The sequence below is a fragment of the Mauremys reevesii genome, linkage group 3 (genome assembly GCF_016161935.1).
Source record: "Mauremys reevesii isolate NIE-2019 linkage group 3, ASM1616193v1, whole genome shotgun sequence".
In the NCBI taxonomy this organism is placed as follows: Eukaryota; Metazoa; Chordata; order Testudines; family Geoemydidae; genus Mauremys; species Mauremys reevesii.
The window spans coordinates 86,636,962-86,656,555 of NC_052625.1; the positions used below are offsets into that span (position 1 = coordinate 86,636,962).

At 43.1% G+C, this 19,594-nt stretch overlaps 1 protein-coding gene across 8 annotated transcripts in view; it reads left to right on the forward strand.

Annotated features, from left to right (window-relative positions):
- The window catches only part of RPS6KA2 (ribosomal protein S6 kinase A2), a 445,421-nt gene that overhangs the window by 234,665 nt on the left and 191,162 nt on the right, over positions 1–19,594 (forward strand). The window contains exons 1-2 of one of the 8 annotated variants that reach the window (XM_039528707.1): positions 36–258; positions 11,892–11,948. The exons of 4 other annotated variants lie outside the window; for them this stretch is intronic. In XM_039528707.1, the coding sequence (XP_039384641.1) occupies positions 230–258; positions 11,892–11,948 (86 nt within the window). In that variant the 5' untranslated portion in view covers positions 36–229. Of the gene's footprint in view, positions 1–35; positions 259–11,436; positions 11,496–11,891; positions 11,949–19,594 lie in introns of those variants that run through there. 3 more of the 8 variants (XM_039528706.1, XM_039528708.1, XM_039528715.1) reach the window with 3 other exon arrangements.

Consider the following 19,594-nt stretch of genomic DNA (forward strand, 5'->3'; position numbering starts at 1 on the left):
CTCCTTCCTTTCTGTTCCAGTAAACAAATCACTTTTCAATGCCATGATCATCTCCTATCTCCACTCGTCAGATTTTTCTCCTTTTTGACATTAACCTTTGACCCCTTTGTCTGTTTATGACCCTTACTTGTTGTGACATCTGAAATTAAGACTGTATGCTCTCTGGGGCAGGGACTGTCTTTGCATTTTATTCTAGGCAGCACTGGCATATATTTGACCTAGGGAATTGATGATGATGATGATAATAACCAGACACAGGTATGTTTTGAACCATATTCTATAATCTAGTCTATTGATTAGTGACATTTTTACAATGCAAAATGAAAATTTGAATAGGAACTTGCCATTTGTATATATTTTTAAAAAACATAAACTATGAATGACAAATAAGATTTTGCTCAAGGTTCTGAAAGTGTATCCCTCTGGCTTCACTCTCCATTTACAGTATTAGTAGTGGAATGAGTGCTTTGAATTCAATGTTCGTTTCTCCATTGTTTGCGTTGCCAGCTTATTTACTAATATTTCTAATATTAAAGACAAACAGAATTATTGACAGCATACCGATCATTTTCTTACATTAGCAACAAGAGACAGGGCATCGGTTATGCAAGATGATGGTACTCACCTGGGCTGTGTGGCAGTGTAAGCTATGGGTTACAGTATGTTATAGACAGGAAGGATGGCCTAGTGGTTAGGGACTTACCTGAGACTTGAAGACCTGGGTTCTATTCCCTGCTCTGCTGTAGACTTTCTGTGGGATCTTCGGCAAGTCATTTCACTTCTCTCTAGAGTCTCTATCTTAGTTCTCCATCTGTGATGTGGTGATGACAGCACTTCACAGGAGCTGCTCAGGTACTATGGTAATGGGGGCCATATAAGTACCTAAGAGAGATAGAAATGATTTGTTCTTAATCAGCTCATCTCACTTTCTCCATCCTTCCTCACACAATTCAGTTTTGAACCACTATAGAAAGCTGCTTAATCATGAGAAATGGAAAAACCTTTATTTCATAGTCCCTTTTTAATCAAAATTATTTTCTCAGCATGATTAAAATGGCAAAACCTTGTAAATAAATTCTGTACTTCTCTGTTATACAAGTCATCATTTTAAAATGTTTCTCCCTTTCAGTTTTCCATCCAGGGATGTCTAAATAGTTCTCATTTAAATGAGGACTTCTGCACTCTCTAGGCCTGTGAACACCAGTGTTCTGTGTTTCATATGCAGTCCATGTATTTCCACTATCATTTTCAGGGGCTAATTAACATTTGCAAATTATTGAAGATGGAAATCAATCTATGCTGTAAGTGCTAAGTAATATAAATCAGCACCCTGACTCCTAATCATCCTTCAAGGTTTTTTTCTCCCTCCCTACTTTCCATAGTCTTCTGGGGAGGTGGGGTGGAGAGGGAGGGACTTTACTTGTAAACATGGTATTGAGGTCACGTTTTCAAGGGTGCTCTATATCCACAATTGGGGCCACATTTTCAGGCATGCTTGTTTCTCATTTAAGTGAAGTGACCAGATTTTCAGAAGTACTCAGTGTCCAGCATCTCCTGTTGTTCTTATGGGGAGCTGAACTCTTTTGAAAGTCTAGCCCTAAAGCTTTTGCCTAAAGTATTTTCAGTATAACATTTCCCAAAACTACTAGTAAGTGGGACACTCAGAATGAAGGGAGTGGACTGAAATAGAAGCAGGAAGAAGAGGAGCTGCAGAGGAATGGTGGCCATAGGAAGGGGAAGGAAGAAATCAGTGGACATACATTAATGAAAATAGGGAAGAGAGAATAGAAGTATAGGAGTAAAAAGAAGAACGGGGGGAAATTGAATGGAAAAGGAAGGAAACTGAACTTTAGAAAGAAAAAATAAAATGAAACAATGTTCACAGAAGATAGAAATGTCTGATATATGGCATAAAAGGTAGAGGAAGTCTGGAGAGAGAGAGAGAGAGAGAATCATGAGGGTCAATCACAAAGACACAAGAATGAAGATAAAAAGCTGAGGTGTAGCTGGACTGTAGGAAAGGGGAAGCATGCAGCAGAGCCATAAGACCTCCATTCCCTGTAGCAGTCAGGGATAACTGTTTTAGCCCTTCCAAAGCACAGACACCAAAGTGTACTTGAGACCTTGTGTCTCTTGTGAGGTCCCCCTTTTGACTCCAACATAAGAATGGCCGTACTGGGTCAGACCAAAGGTCCATCCAGCCCAGCATCCTGTCTGCCGACAGTGGCCAATGCCAGATGCCCCAGAGGGAGTGAACCTAACAGGCAATGATCAAGTGATCTCTCTCCTGCCATCCATCTCCATCCTCTGACGAACAGAGGCTAGGGACACCATTCCTTACCCATCCTGGCTAATAGCCATTAATGGACTTAACCTCCATGAATTTATCCAGTTCTCTTTTAAACCCTCTTATAGCCCTATCCTTCACAACCTCCTCAGGCAAGGAGTTCCACAGGTTGACTGTGCACCGTGTGAAGAAGAACTTCCTTTTATTTGTTTTAAACCTGCTGCCCATTAATTTCATTTGGTGGCCCCTAGTTCTTGTATTATAGGAACAAGTAAATAACTTTTCCTTATTCACTTTCTCCACACCACTCATGATTTTATATACCTCTATCATATCCCCCCTTAGTCTCCTCTTTTCCAAGAAGAAAAGTCCTAGTCTCTTTAATCTCTCCTCATATGGGACCCGTTCCAAACCCTTAGTCAGGACAATAGTCCTGGAGTGTTGCAACAGCCACAACCTCACAAAAATCTGTTAAGGCAAAAAAAGTAAATCTTCCTGTTATTCAGTAGGAAGTAGAGGTGACTAAATGGAAATACTAACCTTGAGAGATGTCAGACACTCTCCCACCTTGACCTTTTACTAGGTTTAGTGTGTTTTTTTCCCTCTACTGTACTGATAAAAGCACTGACTCCTCCAGAACAATCTAGAAGACCCTAGCCAGCATATCCTGGACTAAAGATGGGACGAACCCCAAATGTTTTATCTGCACCTCTTTCTCTTCCCCAAACTTCCGAGGTTTGGGTAAAAGTTCTGGGTTGTCTCCCAAATGGTGTGTGGAGCCTTGTTTCTAGCGTGGACAACAAACTCTGGCTGACACATTTTGGGTTCTCGTTCAGGTGGAGGCACAAATACTGAGTGAACTGTTTTTCTAGCAATATTCTCTTAATAGGATTCAAAGCATGTGACGGCTTTACTCCCTGGTGAAGAGGCTCAACAGGCTCCCCTCCATTCCACACCCATCCCGCTTCTCCCATCCTCCTGTGTGGCTCCCCCATGCCTGAGGGGAAGAAGGGAGAAGAGAGAGGCCTGTGGCTTCTTTAGAGCTCCATTCCTGTGGGGGAAAGTCCTAGAGAATTTTATAGGGATAAACTCAACTGGATTTTTTAGAAACTTCTGTAAAAACAAAACAAACAAACAAAAAAACCACAACCCTACAGAATCAATAGAAAATACTAAGCTTTATAAAACCATTCTTTAGATCTCTAGAGTGGGGGTATTAAATAGCTATTAAAGCCAATGTGGATGTTCCTTTAATTCTGTAGGAGGTTAAAATAATTGTAAAGGTTTTTTAATTACTGAATTCTACAGGACATCTCCATAAGGGTTACACTCCCTAGGGGGTGACAGAAAGAGAATCCCTCCCCTCTCCTCCCTTCTCTGGCTCAGCCTAGGGCCTCTCACACTGCACAGGGTGACAGAGGAAAAGATGCCCTGAAGCTTCCTATCCTCGCCACCACCACTATCCAGCTATGTTCCCTCTTCTCTGTTCCCAAGGTGAGAAGTGTGGGCTTCAGAGCGTCTCTTCACTGACACCCACCAGGCCCCATTCACCTGCCTTTACAAAGGTTAGCTAACCAGAAAACACACAAATACCCTGTAAGACAGGCCAGGAAGCTTAACTTCAGTAGCAGGCAAATTGGTTGAACCTATAGTAAAGAACAGAATTATCAGATACATTTATGAACATGATCTGTTAGCGAAGAGTCAATGCAGCTTTTGTAAAGGGAAATCATGCCTCACCAATCTATAAGAATATTTTGAGGGCAGTCACAAACATGTGGACAAGGGTGAGCCTGTTGATTATTGTATATTTGGACTTTCAGAAAGTCTGTGACAAAGTCCCACATCAAAAGCTCATAAGCAAAGTAAGCAGTCATGATAAAAGGGAAAGTCCCCTGACAGACCAGTAACTGGTTAAAAATAAAAAACACTGGGTAGCAATAAATGGTCAGTTTTCACAATGGTAAGAGGTAATACCAGGGTCCCCTAAGGGTCTGTACTGGGACTGGTGCAGTTCATAAATTATTCATATTCATAAATTATTTGGAAAAGAAGGTACACAGTGAGGATGCAAAGTTTGCAAATGATACTAAATTACTCAAGATAATTAAGTCCAAAGCTGATTGCGAAGAGTTACAATAGGATCTCACAAAACTGGGTGACTGGGCAACAAAATGGTAGATGAAATTCAGTGTTGATAAATGCAAAGTAATGTAAATGGGGAAAAAATAATCCCAACTATAAATGCAAAACAATGAGTTCCACATTAGCTGTTATGACTCAAGAAAGATCTTGGAGTCATTGTGGATAGTTCTCTGAAAACATCTGCTCAATGTGCAGCGATAGTCAAAAAATCTAACAATTTTAGGAACCACTAGGAAAGGGATAGCTAATAAAACAGAAAATATCCTAATGCCACTATATAAATCCATGTTACACACACACACCTTGAATACTGCATGCAGTTCTAGTCACCTCATCTCAAAAAAAGGATATATTAGAATTGGAAAGGTACAGAGAAGGGCAATGAAAATGATGAGGGGTATGGAACAGCTTCCATATGAAGAGAGATTAAAAAGACTGGGACTGTTCAGTTTAGAAAAGAGATCGCTCCATGGGGTGGGGGGGAATATGATCCAGGTCTATAAAATCATGATTAATGTGCAGAAAGTGAATGGGGAAGTGTTATTTCCCTTTCCCATAATGCAGGGATCATCCAACAAAATTAATAGGCAGCAGATTTAAGACAAAGAAACAGTAGTACTACTTCACACAATGCACAGTCAACCACACATGTCACAGCCAATTAGAGAAGAGCTGCAGGAAGCAGTCAATCTGGGCCCCACATGCCCATATAAGAGGAGATGCAGAGCAGAGCAGGGTCAGTTGCTGCTGGGAGCTCAAGGAGTTAGGACTGTGTTCCTAGCAGGCTCAAGGAACTGTAGTACCTTGGACAGAGCAGCTGCTGGCAGGGACTGGGGGAGCAAAAGGGAGCTCCTGGCTGGCTGCTGGGACTGGGTAGCTGAAAGCCTTGAGGAAAGGGTGAAAAGAGTGTAGGGGTCACGGGGAAGAGACCCAGGGAATTGAAGCAGCATTGAGAGAAATTAAAGAGACGCAGCCAGAGACTGCTATCTACAGGGTCCCTGAGTCAGGACCTGGAGTAGTGGGTGGGTCCAGGTCCACCCCCCTCCCCCCCATTAGCACTGGGGAAGTGGCTGGACTAATGGACTGAACCCTGGAAGAGGGAAATATGGACAGTGGTTCCTGGACTGAGACAGGTCTGTAGGTGGAGAAGATGATGGAAGAGGCACCACAGGAGAGGGCGCAGCTAATCCCCAGAATGGCCCACAGGAGGTGCTGCTGTGGTGAATGGACTCCATCACAGCAACATATTCTTCTAACAGTCTAAGTAGACTGAATGCCTAGCTGCTGATGAATTCTTTTCAGAATTATAATTACATTTGGCTTTTTTTATATTGCCAGACAATATTTTATTGTTTTGCTTTCCCCTCTATGCTGTTAGTCTGCAGTTGTTCATATTTCTTGTTTAAAAACAGACTTGGAAAAATCTAGTGGTAGAAAATAGCTGAAACATATTGTATTCATCTCCATGTCTCTGTTAATGCCTTGGAGCAAGGTTCATCCACTCTTGTATACTTAAAGGGAGACGTGTTCTTTTCAGGGAAATTCTTCTGTTGTCTGAGAAAGTATGAAAAAATAGGATCATATTAGAGAAGCTGAAAGTGGCATAGATCCTGGAAATTACCCCAGGCAGTGAGATTCAAACCAGCACAGGTGATGGCATTTTAGGATTTAATGCTCTTCATCATTTCTTTTAATAAATGGGAATGCACCATTCAATTATTAGTTAGTTAGTTATTGTAGTAAGGATTTTATTTTAGTTCTGTAAATGTGTTCCAAAGAAATATTCTTTTACCATTCATTTCCTGAGGGCATCCTCATGAATGGTGCCAGATTGACAGCGACAAAGAATTAAGCCCTCTGTTAATCCACGCAAGAGGAGCCAGATCCTGCAAAAACTTATTGGCTTTAATGGGACTACTCGTGTATAAATCTTTGCCAGCATGGGACCAGGTACAGCATAGGTAGTAGTAAGGCAAGCCTCCTCTGCATTGGTTAACCAGTGTGCCTCGATCCTCTATTTTTTTGCAAGGTGATTATCAGAGCCATGTTAACTTTTCTGTAACTCAGCAAATTTTGAGTCCTGGAATTGTCTTGCATTGTAAAACATAAACATTTTACTACATGCAGAAGCACACAAAACAGGATAAAGTATTTCAGTGGAGGCCTGAATTTGAGAAAATCCTCTTTTGCATCTCAAACCATCTAAGCACACAATGAAGTCAATGGAACCATGCGCAAGTTTAAAGTTAAGGATGTACTTCAGTGCTGTAGTGGATCCAGGCCTTAAAGAATCCTAGCATTGTCTCCCAGTCCTGCAGTCAGATCTGTGGGGGAACTGGGATGGACAATGCTCTGCGCTACAAAGGTGAACAGGTTCATTGTGTGGATTCACCAAGGGCAAGTTATGCCTGACCAACCTGATTGCCTTCTGTGATGCGATAACTGGCTCTGTGGATATGGGGAAAGCAGTGGGCATGATATATCTTGATTTTAGCATCAGAGGGGTAGCCGTGTTAGTCTGGATCTGTAAAAAGTGACAGAGTCCTGTGGCACCTTATGGACTAACACAAGTATGGGAGCATAAGCATGCGTCTGACGAAGTGGGTATTCACCCACAAAAGCTTATGCTCCCATACTTCTGTTAGTCTATAAGGTGCCACAGGACTCTTTGCGCTCTTGACTTTAGCAAAGCTTTTGATACGGTCTCCCACAGTATTCTTGCCAGCAAGTTACAAAAATATGGATTGGATGAATGAACTATAAGGTGGTAGAAAGCTGGCTAGATCGTCGGGCTCAACGGGTAGTGATCAACGGCTCGATGTCTAGTTGGCAGCCAGTTCAAGCGGAGTGCCCAAGGGTCAATCCTGGGGCTGGTTTTGTTCAATATCTTCATTAGTGATCTGGAGGATGGGATAGATGGCACCCTCAGCAAGTTCGCGGATGACACTAAGATGAGGGGAGAGGTAGATATGCTGGAGGGTGGGGATAGGGTCCAGAGTGACCAAATTGGACAATTGGTCCAAAAGAAATCTTATGAGGTTCAACAAGGACAAGTGCAAAGTCCTGCACTTAGCATGGAAGAATCCCATGCAGTGCTACAGGCTGGGGACCGACTGGCTAAGCGGCAGTTCTGCAGAAAAGGACCTGGGGATTACAGTGGATGAGAAGCTGGATATGAGTCAACAGTGAGTCCTTGTTGCCAAGAAGGCTAACAGCATATTGGGCTGCATTAGTAGGAGCATTGCCAGCAGATCGAAAGAAGTGATGATTCCCTTCTATTCAGCACTGCTGAGGCCACATCTGGAGTATTGTGTCCAGTTTTGCCCCCCCCCCACCCCTTTACAGAAAGGATGTGGACAAATTGGAGAGAGTCCAGCAGAGGGCAACAAAAAATGATTAGGGGTGGGGGCACATATTATGAGGAGAGGCTGAGGGAACTGGGGTTATTTAGTCTGCAGAAGAGAAGAGTGAGGGGGGATTTGATAGCAGCTTTCAGCTACCTGAAGGGGGGGTTCCAGAGAGGATGGAGTTTGGCTGTTCTCAGTGATGGCAAATGACAGAACAAGGAGCAATGGTCTCAAGTTGCAGTGGGGGAAATCTAGGTTGGATATTAGGAAAAACATTTTCACTAGGAGGGTGGTGAAGCACTGGAATGGGTTACCTAGAGAGGTGGTGGAATCTCCATCCTTAGAGGTTTTTAACGCCTGGCTTGACAAAGCCCTGGCTGGGATGATTTAGTTGGGGTTGGTCCTGCTTTCAGCAGGGGGTTGGACTAGATAACCTCCTCAGGTCTCTTCCAACCCTAATCTTCTGTGATTCTATCATCTGATTACAGGATTGGGACCTTGGTCTGTAAAGGATAATTCTTGCCTAGAATATAAATGTTTTCTTTTGCTTCATAACTGCCTCATCTTTTAACACCACAATCAAAACTAGAGATCTTCCTGTCCTAATGCTGTTTTTTGTCAGTCAGTCCAGAAATATTGGTTAGCACTGCAGTAGAGCCAGTAATTCTACATACATTTGCAGTAGAAAATGGGAGTGTCAGTGATCATTTCCATTATTTATTCAATAATCATAGTAATTCTGCAGAGAGTCTCTCTCTGTTTTCTCTTCAGCTCTGGCAAATCCACGTGGGGCAGCGGGTGGAGTGGGGAGAGTTGATTTGTCTAAAATTTCAAACTTTACAGCCAGGAAGGTGTCAGTCTTGGTTGACTACACTAAAACTACAAGAGGAGGCAAATCTTATCCCCTCCTCTGTAGTGTCAGAGGTGCCCCAGACAGCCGGACCAGTGCAGGGAACAGGACTGAAGAATGTGCAGCCCTGGTGCAATATGAACTGAAGCTCTGCAGCTGATCCTTGAGATGTGAAGGGTGTGTGGTGGGGCTGGGGGCCTGCTTCAGACTCAGCACTGTGCTGACTCTGCACACGTTTCATGAACTGATTGGGGAAGGTGTCTTCTCTCGTATTTGGAGGAGGGGTGTTAGCTGGATGCTGATGGGCACATTTCTGATTTAAAAACCTCTTGGGTGGTTCTTGTCCCTGGTATGCTCTATATCCCTATATGTGCAAATAGTGCTCAAGAAAATACAGCATATATATTTCCTGGGTTTTGTACGTCCTGAAAATTTGTTGTACATTGCAGATGGCTTCCCCTCTGATGCTCTTAATATCAGCTGTTATGAATTCTTACATGCCGCGTATATTCTTACGCTGTCTCAAGTGCTACCCAACCTGTGTCTACATTCTTCAGCCCTGGCATCCAGCTGCATTTCCACAGAATCAATTACAGATGGGTTCTTTTTTGGGAAACCACCCATGCTAAATCTATAGCAGCAAAAGGCTTTAAATTAATCACAGCAAGAGGAGGAGGGAGTCTCTGTTATAGGTAAATTACTATCTGTAACTGCTACTGCTATAGCAGTATAATCCCACTTGAGCTAAACTAACAGCTGGAATTACCACGGCAAGCCTGCTCAGGAGGTGCAAGTACTGTGGCCGCCATAGCTGGTATTCCAAAACAGAAGGTGGAATCCCTGTGAGTAAGGCGCAAGTTTGCTGGTCTAAGACTGCTTGCAGGTCAGCTGAGCATTCCCTACCTTTGCTAACTTCAGTCCCTTCCAGTCAAAATCATTTTCAGAGTTTTGTGTCAAATCTGCCCCCCACCCTCACAAAGACAATCCTGTTCACAAGAATATCACTTATTATAAAGAGAGGAAGGATGGTCAAGTGGTCAGGGCACTAACGTAGGATTTGGGAGAGCTGGGCCCAGTTCACTTCATCACCAACATCCTGGGTGATCTTGGGTGGTTAAGTCACTACAAGTATGTCGACATTGCATTTTAAAACCTGCAGCAGTGCGGCTCAGAGCCCAGGTCAACAGACTCCGGCTCATGCTGCCAGCACTAAAAACAGCTGTGTAGATGTTCAGGCTCGGGCTGGAGTGAGTTTGTGCTCTGAAGCTAGGCTTCAGAGCCCAAGTCACAAAGTCCACACAGCTGTTTTTAGCGCCATAGCATAAATCCAAGTCTGTTGACCTGAGCTCTGAGCCTCACTGCCATGCGTTTTCAAATGCAGTGTAGGCATACCGTTAGTCTTTGTGTGCCTCAGTTCCCCCTCTATAAAACAGGAATAATAGCACTTTCCTCCTTCACAGGAGTGTTGTGAGGATAAATACACTAATATGGGGCCATGCAAATACCTGACATATTTTCTTCTGCTAGGTGTGTCACTAAAAGAAGTGCCCTCCATTCAGAAGCAGCAGCAGCAGAGTAGCTACACAATTATGGTTCTAGAAAATGGTAATAAGACACTTGCAGGTCAAAATTCAAACAGCTTCCACAACTGTGTGATTGAGAACATTCTAGATGAGTAGAATGGGAAATAACTGTAAAAATCTCATTTATGTTTAACTCTCTCTGTGGCTTGTTTACTATTTGCTTTTCCCTTAGTGAAAATAGGCCAGTGAATGTTTCTTTTCCTCATGGACAGTCTCTGAGCAGGAATCTTATTCCTTTAAAATCCATTTCCACTGATTTTTTTTCTTTAAATAATATATAACAGCATTTTTATTGATGTTAGGTTTAATTAAGAGCTTACACTTAATTTTAGATATTAAATGGACCTGATAGTGTCCATTTTAAGGAACTGGTCCATAATCACTTACTGAGGAAAACTTCCTTTGAACCCTGTGAGAGCTTTGCTTGGGTGTAGAGTGAGAGATTCATACTTAAATAAACCACCACCAGAACCAAATTAAGGCATTAGCTACTATAGACCTATGCCTAGAGCCCTAGCTTTTTGTCATATGATCTAAGCTTTGGTTTAAATGAAAGCTGCTTCTAGCCATTATTAATGCTAAGTACACTTCAAAATTGTGACTCTAGTGTAACTGATACAGTGGTATCTGCAGATGTCCTGAAACCATAACTCACTTGCCCCATGCATCACAATGGGTTGTTAACTCTAAAACCTGCTGTTCTGCAGGGACCCTGCCAACACCACCCCAGTAGAAGACCCCGTGTGAAAGGTCCCTTGCTGCCACCAACCCATTATCAGGAGTCTCCATACTCAGCTTTGCTCCAGTGTGGGAGGGGCCTGAATACTTCCTTCTCTGGGATGGATCTGAATCCACTGGTAGAGAGGGAGTAATACCCTGCCGGGGCAAGGACCCACAGTCTGCCCAAGGAGGAGTACTAGTGGCCTCTTCACCAGCCCAACAGACTGTTATTGTGTGGTTTGCCTTAGCCACCACCATCCTAAGCAGAGTAATGTCTTGGCAAAGGGGTGGGGCTTGGTACAGGGGTAGAGCCGCAGGGAACTGTTATTGGGTCCCAGTCCTGCTCTTCTAATGTGTACATATTCCATTTCAATGCAAGTCAGTGGGCATTTGATTAGAAAGGACTCTCTGTTGAGGAACATTTCAAAGCATCAGTCAGAATAGTGGACATCTGAGTCTGACTTTTAATGAAGAGATAGAAAAACTGCATCCTGACCGATTAAATAATAAATAAATTACATGAGAAGGAAAAACTATGTACATTCTTTTCTACAAACGATAAGGTGTGTACAAGGAGAACCAGTTTATTTCAGAAATACAGATCACGGCTCTGTTTCTCATTGGGATTTCCAAATATGCAAGTCAGAGTTGCATAAACACAGTGATACGTCTCTGTTTGCACTCATAGGAGGGAAGTACAGAAAGAGTATATAGATTCTTTTGCACACACGCTTTTGAAAATTTGGGCCAATAACTGTGTTGCTGCTTACACACATTTCCTGATGCTTGCAGGAAACTGTAAAAACAACATAAAACAAAGCAACTGGGCATCCAGGGTTATTTGTCCTGTGCCTATTGAAACCCAGTGCCCAACAGATCCAAAATTAGTTTCACATTATTTAGCTTAATAAAAATCTCTTTGAGGTTAGAATTTAATGTCCCGCTCATTTTATTAACAGGGGTTGTGAACAATTGAGGCAAGGTGAAAATGTGCTTCCCCCTGGAGGAGTACAACGGTTTGTTTTAACTTTTCATTACAATCTACATAGAGCTTTATAATTAGTCTACTGTAGCCATAGGCTACGGATCTTCACTGTGCAGCAAGTAATGGAACAACATATTATGTAAAGTAGAAATGAGGCCATTTCTGGTTAACGGTGGCTGTAACTTTTAACTGTTGTGAATTAGTCATTTTAGCTTAGAAATCCATCAACCTGGTCTTGGTTCAGCTGCCATATATGTAGAGAGGAAAAGATGACTTTCCCTGGCAGTATCCACCCCTTAATGGAGGAGCAATTTTCTGAAATGGATTCTGTTCTTTGCTCCTCACAAAAATTTACTTAGGCCAATGTCAGTTCTCATCATTATTTTAACTTGTGGCAAGCACGATAGGGCATTCCAACACCGTGTCAGTGACTGTGAAAAGCTCTGATAATATTTATCGTCTGTTCTCCCCCTTTTGAGTTTTCCCCCCTCCTACTCTCTTTTCTTTTGACTGGAAAGATGAAAAATAGGGAGCTGCTGGGGCTGGCCACTCACTTGCTTTGATGAACATCCAGACTGGCCTGGTTAACTGAACGTAATTCTCTGAGCTGGTCAAAAGAGGCTCTGTAGCCTCCTACCTGCCCATTCTGCTCTGTCGGTGCAGTGTGACTGAGCACTGTTAAAGAGTGCACGGTGGGTAATAGATTGTTCTGTAGATATATGTGTGAGTAAGGGTACGTCCATACTACCCGCCCAGATCGGCAGGTAGCAATCGACTTCTCGGAGTTCGATATATCGCGTTTCATCTAGACGCGATATATCGAACTCCAAACGCGCTCCCGTCGACTCTGGAACTCCACCACCGCGAATGGCGGTGGTGGAGTCGACGGGGGAGCCGTGGACGTCGATCCTGCGCCGTGAGGACGGGTAAATAGTTCGAACTAAGGTAGTTCGACTTCAGCTACGCTATTCGCGTAGCTGAAGTTGCGTACCTTAGTTCGACCCCCCCCCCAGTGTAGACCAGGCCTTAGTGAAAAATGTTACTCAGAGGCACCATAACTTCTGAAATGTTACACCACCCTCCTTGGACTCCAGTAAACAAGTGGAGTTTATATCCTGTACCTCATTCACCAAGTGAACAGTGTACTGAAAAGAGCTGAACCCTTTTTTTCTCCCAAATATCATTGTCAGATTTCTTGGTACATCAAGCAGAAGCTCTGAAATGATCATCTTTTTGGGAAGGGAACATGTTTTAATCTGAAAAGCAACATGTGAATTTATGATGCTCTGTAAATGATAGATTATGCTATTAACAATCGCGTACTAGGCACAGAATGTGAATGGTACCCCACTGTATAAGTCATACCAATTGCAAACTACCATGAAGCAAGTCCAGGCAAAGATAACCATAAAGTGTTTCTGTATAATAGTGTATACTGTGGGTAGACTAGTGCAACCAGCTCATTGGAGACACTTTGGACATTTTGGAAAACTGAAGTATACTCCCCCCTCACTGAATACTCACTGTCTGAAAAACTGGACTGTTCATCAGTACTTACTGTAGCTCTTTTCCAACCTGCAACCAGCTCTCTCTCCAGCCATTCCCTCCCCACCTCTCTTGCCTTCGCTCAGCTGGTTCTTCTCTCTCCTTCCTCCCGCCCCCATCATTTCCTTTCCAATCCTTTCGTCCCAATCCTTCTCACCATATTGAGTCCTCTCGTTCCATCGATGCAGAAAAGACCTCCTGCATGAGGCAAGGTTTGCCTGCTGTGGAGTTCCCTGTCTGGAATGCAAGCTGCCTCTCATCATACACTCATTGATAGTGTATGTTAGGAGACCACTCAGGAGGAAGGGGACTGCTGCGAGGACATAGGTAGGTGCAGCCCAGCGTCACCCCTTTTCCACCTACACATGAACATTTTCCATTGGGTTGAGGTGAAACCGCATGCCCATTTCTCCCTCCACACTCCATAGAGGCTGTCCTCAGCCTCAGCTATAAATGCACTGACATCCCACCTTACAGCTGATTGCATCACCAGCCAGCAGCATTGTTATCAAGAAGAAATTTCAGGAGGCCCTCCGAAGTGGCATGGCATAGGTTCTGGTGCACACAGATTCTGGCCTTAAACCACCCCCAATTCCTTTTGAGGCAGGATTGCAGAAATAATAACTTGTTTGAATTACGATGCGTGTTGAACTACAATATTGTTTCTCTCATCTCTTTCTAATCACTCCTGCAGCAAACATCACCATAGTGTTTAAGCACTTGGCTGGTAAATTAGATCTGTATGCTGGAGTCCCTGCTAGACTTTCTATGGAGTCTTCCACTCTTCTCCCTTCCCTGATTACAGAAAGATTTGCTTGGAGCTGGGGTTTGTGTGGAGAGGTCCAAATCCTCCTCCTTGTCGTGAAAAAACTTCATGAAGAGGAGTGTTTTACAGCATACCTTATAGGTGGTCAGACTCTAGTAAGCCTGATCGCTTCTGAGAGCTCATTCTACAGCGGCATCATCTCAACCAGGAACACCTTACCTCTGGTTCTTGGGTGCTTTGCCCTGGACTCCGTTAGCTGCATTGCTTCAAGGGAGGGCAACTGTCTTGATGAGTCATGGGTGAAGATGCAGCCACTTAGCTGGCATTTCATTCTGCTTTTTCCACTTCCCCAAACACTGAAAAAACTTGTTTACTTTCAGCTTTAAAGGCAAATGTTGAAGTGCAAATAATAACTCTAGCTGATATAAGTACTTCTATCAAATACAATTCTACTCCAGTCCTGTTGAAGAGTGCACAGTAGCTCTTCTGATAATATAGATCAGTAATATAAATCTAATTTCAGTTCTCTGAGCTAACCCTAAAAACATATTTTTAGAACCAAGACATTTCTGAAATATGTCAGACACTGAATGAAAGCAGGTATATTCTTCTACTCATTATTGGAAAAATACTTGCCTTTCTCTAGTAATTCTATCTAGAGATTAACAACCATAGTGACTACTGGGCTAATACTTATTTCAAATCTATCCATCAATAACAGGGCCCATCTTTTCTGCTTCCTCACCCCCCAAGGAACTGCAAGCAAGAACAAACATTTTTATCACATTTTCTGGGTGACATATCATGTCAAAATGCATCACAGCAGGTTCCATTAGGCATGTGAACAGCAGCGCAATGTAAAACCGCTGTGACAGAATGACACATTTTAATATGTCACTAGGGAAATATGAAGGGCAGACTTTCAAGGAGCTGCAATTTTCAAAGAAAGAGAAACCTTTCAGCAAAGATTTTTTTTTATTGTCCTTTGGAAGGAGGGACAGACATTCATTGAGCTATTCAAATCTGTTTTCCTGCTCCTGTGCTCTACTCTCCACTTATGACTTACCTCCATAATGATTCCTTCTCCTTCTCCAGTCTTTATGATTTTTCTTCCATTCTTCCCCTTTATACTGGAAATGTCCCATCATCTTCTCATTCAAATTCATTATTAAAAAAAAAATTCCATGAAGCCTCTTATAGTAAATCCACCAAAGAAGGAAGAGCATGCAAATCCATGAAATAGCTGCACCATTCTGATAGTAGAAGATATTCTGATAATCAGGTGCACAATGTGTCTGAATTGTATAGTCTGTCCAGTTTACAAGGTAAGCTTCTTCGGTTGGGGACCTTATCTTCTCTATTTTGTTAAATATTGAGCATGCTAAAGGCACTCAAGAAACCGTCACCTACAGCATTGAAACGGAGCTCGCACTCAGATTTCCTGGACTTCTGGGTAGTGATGGGGAGAGCATCTGGAGGTCAGATGAGCAACCAGCTCAGCAGGGGGAAGTGCACCACTAGTGTAAATAGCCATCACTCCCTTGGAGCTGATGACTTTTACACCAGCTGAGGGTATGCTCCCAGATGTTTATCCAAACCTTACCTACTTTACTTTGGCCTGTGTTGTTTTAATAATAACTTCCTTATATGAATTCACGGTTTGTAAAAGCTGATGGACTGGCTTAGGGAAGGTTTACACCAGTGGTTCTCAAAGCCGGTCCGCTGCTTGTTCAGGGAAAGCCCCTGGCGGGCCGGGCCAGTTTGTTTATCTGCCGTGTCCGCAGGTTCGGCTGATCGCGGCTCCCACTGGCCGTGGTTCGCCATCCCAGGCCAATGGGGGCTGCGGGAAGCAGTGCAGGTCGAGGGATGTGCTGGGCACCCTTCGTGCAGCCCCATTGGCCTGGAGCAGCGAACCGCAGCCAGTGGGAGCCACGATCGGCTGAACCTGCGGACGCAGCAGGTAAATAAACTGGCTCAGCCAGCCAGGGGCTTTCCCTGAACAAGCGGTGGACCGGCTTTGAGAACCACTGGTCTACACTACTGCTGCCAGTCAATATAAGCTATGCAATTTGAGTTACATTAGTAGCATAACTCAAGTCAATGTAGCTTAGATCTACTTACCACGGGGTCCATGCTACACGATGTCAATGGGAGACGCTCTCCCGTCGACATTGCTTCTGCCTCTCATTGAGGTGGAGTACAGAAATCAATGGGAGAGCGGTCTCCCATCGATTGAGTGTGCCTTCACTAGACCCGCTAAATTGATGCCGCTGCATCAATTGCAGCAATGCCAATTTAGCTCCGTAGTAAAGACACGCCCTTAGAAACCAAAGTCTTTTTTTAAGTGACTAGAGGAGTGAACCTTCTCCTTGCTACTCTGCCAATGTGCCTCAACCCCAACCTAAAGGGACCACCTGTACCAATGAGAGGTTAGTTTTGTTTCTGTGACCAGTCAGTCCTAGGTTTATGATTAAAGTCCCAACAAAACAATAAGTGAGGTAGTGGTTTTGTCATATATACTCCTGTCAATGGGAAACTGGCCTGAGGCCACAAAACTCATTTCACATAAGCTACCAAATACCAGCCAGCTTCTGCTAACTAAAACCTGGGCTGGGCTGGATTTGAATTGGCGATTGATATTATTATCCTATGCTGTGCACTATGCGGGATTCCCTCTTGATTTTCCTTTAAATTCAACCATTTTCCAACTGTGAGGAAAAAGCCAAGTGTGTTTGGTTTTGTACATCAAAAGAACACAGCTGTCACAGAGTGGCCACTATTGCAAAAGTAATACTGTTACTGTAGTTGTGGTTGATTTTTTTTTCCTCTGGTTCCTCATCTTCAATCTCCCCTTCACCTGCTGTTCGGTTACTTTACACTTTACCATGGAACTGTTGATAAACTGTGTGAAAACTAAAAACAGAGCTATTGAAGCTTTGACACAGCTGCTCATAAACTTCTGGGCTTTTTCACCATCCTGAGAACTACAACACAGAGCAGTTTTATTTCATTGGCTCCAGGATAACTGAACATTAGCAGTATTTCCTTCTAAGTATGTGTCACATGGGGATTGTAGTCTCTGTTAATTAGGATTTGGTTCTTTGTTGCAGCAGTAGATATCAAAGCTGTCTGTGCTTGCAAGTGAAGGAAGAACTATGAAGGTTTATAGCATACTGCTAGTAGTATGACTAAGGTGACAGTAACTGATTACAAGCACTGGGTAATGGCAGCCATGGTGCAGGATTCGGGCTTATTACTTATTGATGGCTCCTTAATCAAATAGTAAGGGGGATTTCTACTGATGAACGAGATTGCTTTCTTCAACATCAGGAACCACACTAAAAACATGCAGAAACACAGGTTTTTACTTGGGTAGGAATGGCATACTGTACCGTTCTCAAGTAGCTGAGTGACAATCACTGAACCGGCCTTTCAGAGAAACTGAACTGGAAAGAAAAAGGTCTTCAGTTTTCTCTTGCACCATTGGAGTTCTTTATCTGCTTGGTGGCACTGAGAGTACTGGAAGGTTATGGAAGAGATCTCTTAGCCACACTCTGCTTTGTTCCATGGGTTAACAATTAATAGGAGGTGCACCTCTGGAACTGAGAACATTTATTTTTTAATATGTTTTCATAAGTGTTTTTTATGAATGTACTTGGAAGTGTTTTGGCCAACAGATGTTGCTTAACAATTGCAGGCCCTGAAAAATGGGATTAGAGGTATTGAGCACCTGCATCTCACGCTGACCTCAGTGGGAGTTGTAGGTACTCAGCATTTTTGAAATTTGGACCCCTAGGATACACTAAATGAAGCATGCTGCTGAACTGGCAAAGCCAATACTGCTGCGTGAGTTTAAACATTATATTTTCCCTACGTTGTCAATTTGATGTTTTAAAATCCTGCTTGCACATCAAAATTACCATTTTTATTTCCAAGGGGAGTGGGATAATACGCTCTGTCAGATATCACAATCTCTTCCATCCCTTCTTGGTGTGGTTTCCAGTTGATTGTCTTCTTCAACAAGGATAGGAAATAGATCTGGACACAGATGAAATTCAAAAGAGATGTGGCCTTCTTCTCTTCTCTCTTACGCAGCTGTAACAGTGTACGTCAAGGAACTTAAGCCTGCTGTACACAGAGAGAGAGAGGGAAGACAAGCAAGATTGTGTCCATGGAGGCAGGGACAGTCCCCACCAATAACCCAGCTAGTACTTTTTCCATTGACTTCAGCCAGGAGGGACATGGGTCAAAGCACCGTGTTGTCCAAAGTTTATAGTTAATGTCATCTGGCCTTCAAGATCCTTTTGAGGTCTGTCCTGCCTGGAGTGTGCTGTTTACAGCACCTATGATCAGCTAGTGGAGAACATAAATCCCACAGCAAGTACATCTAACAGCTGCATGAAAAGTCTCAGTGACAGCATTTTTGAAGAGTATGTTTTGAAGGTTTCATTTCTCTCAAGGAGGCTCAGAAACACTAGTCTTTGACATGGATGTCAGGAAAAACATTGTTCAAGGGATACTCCGTTTTAGTGGAGATAAGGGATGAAAAGCACTTCAGGTGAAGTGGCGGGAGTTACTGTTGACTAGATGTCTCAAGATTTAAGAGATGTGCTTCAGTGCAACAGGGATGTTGATTTTTACAAATAAATGTTCTCTTGTTTGGGGGATGTTGGGGCACGAGACAAGGCATTTCAGTAAAATTTTGATTAAAATATTAAATTGGTTAATGTTCATCTAATGCCCTGAAAATGTAGTGTGTTCTAAGTGACTTACTTTAACCATTTATTTTTCTTCCAAATTCTGGTGTGAAAACGGAAGTGGCTTATGTGCTGGGAATTAGACCCAGATTCTTCAAACACTTATGCAGATGCGGCCACATGAGTAATCTTAAACTTAATCATGCATATCATAGAATCGCAGAATATCAGGGTTGGAAGGGACCTCAGGAGGTCATCTAGTCCAACCCCCTTCTCAAAGTAGGACCAATTCCCAACTAAATCATCCCAGCCAGGTCTTTGTCAAGCCTGACCTTAAAAATCTCTAAGGAAGAAGATTCCACCACTTCCCTAGGTAACCCATTCCAGTGCTTCACCACCCACCTAGTGAAAAAGTTTTTCCTAATATCCAACCTTAACCTCCCCCACTGCAACTTAAGACCATTACTCATTGTTCTGTCATCTGGTACCACTGAGAACAGTCTAGATCCATCCTCTTTGGAACCCCTTTCAGGTAGTTGAAATCAGCTATCAAATCCCCCCTCATTCTTCTCTTCTGCAGACTAAACAATCCCAGTTCCTTCAGCCTCTCATCATAAGTCATGTGCTCCAGCCCCCTAATCATTTTTGTTGCCCTCCGCTGGACTCTTT